General features: G+C 52.6%; 1 protein-coding gene across 1 annotated transcript in view; it reads right to left on the reverse strand.

Annotated features, from left to right (window-relative positions):
• The window catches only part of PLCL2 (phospholipase C like 2), a 191448-nt gene extending 188065 nt beyond the window's left edge, over positions 1 to 3383 (reverse strand). Inside the window, exon 1 of the mRNA XM_027086550.1 lies at positions 2990 to 3383. Within this exon, the coding sequence (XP_026942351.1) occupies positions 2990 to 3319 (330 nt within the window). The 5' untranslated portion in view covers positions 3320 to 3383. The remainder of the gene's footprint in view (positions 1 to 2989) is intronic.
• Positions 3384 to 6000: the final 2617 nt, after the last annotated feature.

Genomic DNA, 6000 nt, shown 5'->3' on the forward strand with positions numbered 1-6000 from the left:
GCTGCTCACCCTGAATTTCCATCGACACTCTTACCATAACCAAGGAGCTCTTTTAGTATGGATCTGTGCATCTGTTTTGGCAGAAAATGTAGTTTTACAATTTACAATTTCTTACTCAACACCACATTTACAAAACAGATGGAGTTCCAAAGAAATAATTTTAAATAAGGAATATCATTCCAGTCAGCCTACAGTGGATTTCTGCACGTCCTGCACCTCAGCAATAGTCCCCCTTCTTTGCCCACTGTTTATCCCATTTCTGCTGTTATTTCTCTCTCTGATTCGGGGATCCCCACCTAAGAGGAAGGTCAAGACTGTGATGCACTAGGAAACAGGCAGAGCCGGACACTGCAACTAATGCAACCCCATGAACACCAGCCTCTGATCCTTAGTGAGCATGCACTCTCCGCGCCACGCCCTCAAGTCCCCCATCATCACCATGCTCACTAATCTCCTCCCGCCTCTCCCCTTCCATCACCTGACTGCATTCATCCCTTTATTCAAAAGAAACCAAAGAAAGATGTCACCACTGCTTTTTCACATGGGCTCCTGCTAAGCTGTTTATTATATTTTAACAAAAGTGAAAAGTAATTCTGCCATTCGTGTGACAAAAATACCTGTGCCTTATTTGCTGCTTTATGAAAGTTGGTATTAAAGTTAAAGATCTCTTTATTCTATTACGTTATTAACTTGATGCTGTCATGTCTTTAGAAAATGCCACACTAAATTTCTAAAATCTTGAGACCTCAAGACGCCAACTGAAAGGGAGTAAATACCAAGTAATTACCTATTTAAATATAGCATACTCCTTCCCTAAAATCCAGGCTTGATCAACTTTCAACACTATTTCCATAGCTTTAAAGGGTGATTAAGAAAATGCACATTGAAAACAGAGGCAAGAAAAAGGAGTCAAGTCATCTTAGGAAATACGAGACAATATATAAGATATGAGACTGGTAAATCCCAATGAGCCATTTTAAAAATGAAAAGAACTTAGAGAAAACATGTACTTTCTTATCATTTGTCCATTCATTCAGGAAGCAACCTATTGAATCCCTACTACATTCCTCACAATGTATATCTAGGGATACAACTGCAAACAAGGGACCAACTGCCTCCATTAGAAAGAAGACAAAGATATCTGGGAAACTTTCAAAATTCCAGTGATTTCTGAATTATTAATCATTTCCCCATGTGCTTCTAGCATCTTCAATGAAGAAATGATATCTACCAACAAGTTCTCAATTCCACATGTCAGAAATGTTGGCAAACCATCCTTCTTCCTAACCTCCCATGAATGCAAAATTAAAACAGATGCTGTTGTAATTAAATAAGTTACACTGTGAACCACGTGTAGACAACAATTAAATCTGAATTTTTTTTTAAAAAAAGTGCAAGAACAGGCCCTTCAAAAAAATTGAGGGAGAGGAGTTAAAATGTGGTCAGCTTGTATCTTCTCTGGAATTTTTACGTCTGATTTCATTAACACTGCAGTGCAAAATCACCACAAATATCTTGTAACCAATAAAAACAGTTATGACACATAACTCTGTCAATGGGTATTGAGTACCACGCACGGTTGAAAGCAACTTCCATGGCAACATAAGCGACAGAGTAGAAGAAAACGTTAAGTCACTAAAAGCTAGGTAGGTATGCAGCAAAAACCTCTTTTGCTTTCCTTAGTTAAACTCTAAACGCCTGCTGCAGATAGTTAATACACTTGATCTTTAAGCCCTCCAACTGTGCCCTTGCTCAGCCATAAACCGGGCCAACAGATGACAAAGCGAAAAGCAGTTTCACAATTGCCTGTTACATACAGTAGCAAGGTTGTATATTTCACTAGGTAACTGCAGAGGCTGATAATACCATCAGACACTACATGCTACTCAGAAGGTTTCTGCAGGTCCAGTTAAATTTCAAATACCACCAGTGCCAATTCTCTTCACTGTGGCCCGTTCTGCTCTCCCCCTCCCGCTGATGATCTGCCACAGGAAGGTGCGGACAGCCGTGTCAGGGTGCTTTGATGCTCACCGTCCTGGTGACCTCTCAGCCTTCAGACAGCAACATTTTCTATTTGTTCCAAACTTGAGCAGAAAGAGCTAGCCCTTCCTAAGGCTCTGCTCTTCTTAGCTCATCCATTTTTTTTTCACTTCATGTCAGGAGAAATTTGTTTGCACTGCAGACCAAAATGTAATATTAGAACGAAACCATCACAAACTCAGGAGTTCCTTACATTACTCCTGGAGTTTAAAATGCACAAAACAATCGCTGACTTCCTTTTGCTAAATAACCCCAGGCAAAAGATAGCAAAACCAAGCAAACTACCCAAAAGAACTTCCACAGAGCTGGAGGCCTGCCTACTGCAGCAAGGAAAAGATTAAACCGTGCAGGACTGTAATCTCTCAGCGCCTCTGACCCTAAGAAAGCCGAAATGGGCATTTATGTTCAGAAACCTGCTCCATTTCTCCGTGAGATTGAGTGACCTGGGATTTTTTGCACCCTCTGAGTCCAGCCGTTTGCAAGAGGCAACTATAGAGCGATGAGAAGAAACCTATTAAATAATCTCTGTTCACTGCCTGGGATTTTTAAGAACATGCTTTCACATGATAACTGTTTTTAACATACAATGGAAACCTTGCAGGGAGTCTGTTACCAGCCGAGGCTACCACAAGAGAGCGTGCCCTGCCAAGCAGGTACAGGCCATCATTCCAGGCCAATCCTGGGAGAGGTGACATCCCTAAGTTCCGCGGGGGATGTCTGAGCACAGCTCCCTGCACATTCAGGACCACCTCTCCATTCTTCCCAAATGCCATATGCACCCAGTCCCCGCTCAACCACTCCAAGCACCAGCGCACCCCTGGCTCCCGTTAGCAGGGGGCTGGCTCCTCGTACACCCCCCTCCTGCCACCACTGCTCCCCTCTCGGGGAAAGAGCCCCCGCGGACGGCGGGGGGCGGGGGGCGGGCGACGGGTGCCCCTCGCCCACCTACCTTGATGATGCTGCTCCGGCGGGGCAGGCCGCCCGGCTTGCTCTCCCGGGGGAGGGGGCAGGCGGCCGGGCCGGGGGTCGGGGCGAGCGCGGCGCCGCGGGGGCCCCTGGAGGGGCTGGCCTGGGCTTCGTCCGCGGACACGCCGAGGCTGCAGTCTCCGTTGGAAACCCCGGCGCTGTCATAGCGCGCCCGCCCGTGGCCGAGGCGCCCTCCGCCGCCGCCGCCGCCTTCCCCGGCCCCGGCTCTCAGGGCGCCCTTGGCCGCGAGGACCGGGCCCGGGGAGGTGGGCAGGGCCCCGCCGGCGGCGCCCCCCCGGCCGCACTCCGCCATGGGCGCCCCGCGACCCGCCAGCACAAAGCCGCGTCCCCGCGTCCCCGCGTCCCCGCCGCCTCGGGCCGCGCGGCCCCTCCTCCTCTCCTCCTCCCGCCGCCGCCTCGGCCGCTTCTTCCGCCTTTTTTTTTTTTTTTTTTTTTTTAAATTTAGATGTGCTGTTGGTTTCGAGCTCGCCTCGCTCACGGTTAGAGTCGCGGCAGCAGGATTCTCGGAAGATTCCTGCAGGGGGAGAAGAGAGACACAGTCAGCGCGGCGGCGGGGCCCGGGGCCCGGCACCCGGGAGGGAAACACGCCCGGCACACGCGCCGCCGCGGGCGCCACAAATACCGCGCGGCCGGGGGCGCCGGAACGGGGCGCCCTCCCCGGGGGAACGCCCCGGGGCGCCCACCGCGGGGCTCAGGGCACCCACCGCGCGGGCACCGGGCGTCCCGCTCGGGCTTGGGGAAGCGGCGGGCGCCCAGACGCTCCCCGGCCACGCGGAGGCGCCTTCCGAGGCTCTCGCGGCCCCGGGCGGGCGGGTGGCGACGCCGGGGTCTCCCCGGATCCCAATTCCCCAGGGGCTGTCGCGCGCCGGGCCCGCCACGTACCCCCGGGTCCCCGCCGAAGCCGGCGGCGCCGGGTAAGCGCACGGAGGGCAGGGAGGCCGGGACTCGCCCACCCCGCCGCCGCCGTCTCCTCCCGGGCTCGGCGCTGCCCCCTACAGGCCGCGGGGACCCTCCCCTGCCGCCGCGGGCCACCCGGCTCCCGGTCGTGGTCGCCGCCGTCGCGGCTGCTCCCGCTGGGCCGGCTCATCGGGCCGCAGGAACCTCGCTGCCCAGCGGACGGCGACGGGCGGCGGCCGCGGGTCCCGGGAGGCTCACCGCCTCCCTAGAGATTTGTCAACTTCCAGGCACCCGCCGGCGCCCCGAGGAGCAAAGACAGCGCAGGCCGCGGGCCGCACGATGGTCCCGGGCTCTGGGCTCCGCCGCTGCGCCCCATCCTACCCCGCCCCGCGCGCGGGACTCGTTCCGCTCCCGCCCAGCTCCGGAGAGGCCCTCCGGACGTTCCCCTCCGGGCTCCGCTCGTGGGTCAGACCCACTTCACATACAGAAGCTAATTCCGTTCCTTTCGGATCCTGAACTGTGAATCTGTGAATTGATTCAACTAGTTGCAAGGATGCTGGGGCGGGGGGAGGGGAGCGGCGAGAGGTGAGAAGCAGAGGACCTCGTTAGAGCCTGTTCTGAGCCCTCTGAGTCGTCCTCCAGGGATTTATCACCGTCGTCCCTCCCTCCCAGTGTCCTTCCGCCAGTGTCCCGCCGCCAGCCAGTCCAGCCCTCTGCAGACCGCGTCCTAGGTCAGGCTCATCTTTTGGGGCATTATCCTACTTGGATCGCTGCAGCCGGTCCCTCTGGTTCTTCCTCCTTCCTCCTTCCTCCCTCCCCCAATGCTTCAGGTAGAGTGACCAGCCTAAAAACCCTGACCATGTCACTCCCCCGAGCAAATACCTTCCCTGGCTCTCCACCCTTGGAGCCAGACGTGGCCCCATCTCCGCATCTTGGTACCCGAGGCCGCACCCAGCCTGGCCCCACCCACCTCTCCGTCCCAGGCTCCCTGGTTCCAGCTTCCAGCCCTTCTCTAGCACCCCAGCTCTTCTCCAACTAGTGTGTTTCCCTTCCCGGGTATGCGCTTCCCGCAGGGCGCGAAGGAGAAACTGACAGTCCGCTGGGGGGTGAACTTAAAGACCCTGCTTTCATCAGCATGATGTTATAGCAAACTGCCAAGCAGCCTCAGAGGAAACGAGCTTTACATACATATACATACCCGCCCTTGCCTCTGAAGCAACTTCAAATACCTTTGTGTTATTCTCGGGGTGTTTTAATTCTTCTGATCTCTGGATTCATGTTTTTGTAACCCATCAGACAAGCTTTTATCCATCTTTTGCCAACCTGGGCCTACACGCTAACAGACATATTTTCACATCGATGGACAACAATGTTATAATATTTTATTCAGTCCCATCCCTCCTTCTTTCTTCCTTCCTTCCTTTCTCTCCCTTCCTTCCTTCCTTCCTTCCTTCTTTTTCTTTCTTTCTTCCTTTCTTTTTCTAGTTTGGTTCAATTTTTTTTCTGTCTTGTGATATTTTTGCAGGAAAATATATTCAAATAATTCAAATCAGGTCTTACCAAATTTATAGTCATAGTAGCCAGTGACTGTGCTGTGGGGAGGAAAGGAAGAATGCTAGGCCTTTATCCTTAAAGTCCTCTAATTTTGATATTTTAATAAACGCCTGGAGATATTTCTGCCTTTTCCTGCACTTACCAATCACTAGTAATATGCTATGAGAGTCATATATCCTGCAGCTTGTACCATGAGTTTCCTAGGGTGAGTGCGGACATATAGAGATTTAAACTTCCAGGATGCTTTTTTATAAAACCAGCATCTAATTCTCCTAATGCTTTCCAAAATGAGCACCTATCCATCTCCCTCTGGACTCCCAACAGGTCAAACCAGGGAGTCTTCGTTGAAATACACTTGGCATTTAAATTAAAATGTTTCCCAAAGCATCTTGGCAGACCTGTGACTAACAATGCCAGAAGCCCAAGGCCTGTGCCAGTTTCCTTTTTATCCCCCTAAGTGCTTGTCTCCCACAGGTCAGATGCCTGCAGATGTTATAGCTGTACTTCTGCATCACACAAACA

The sequence above is a fragment of the Aethalodelphis obliquidens genome, unplaced genomic scaffold (assembly GCF_003676395.1).
Source record: "Aethalodelphis obliquidens isolate GAN/ISIS:26980383/991018 unplaced genomic scaffold, ASM367639v1 scaffold56, whole genome shotgun sequence".
Classification (NCBI taxonomy): Eukaryota; Metazoa; Chordata; class Mammalia; order Artiodactyla; family Delphinidae; genus Aethalodelphis; species Aethalodelphis obliquidens.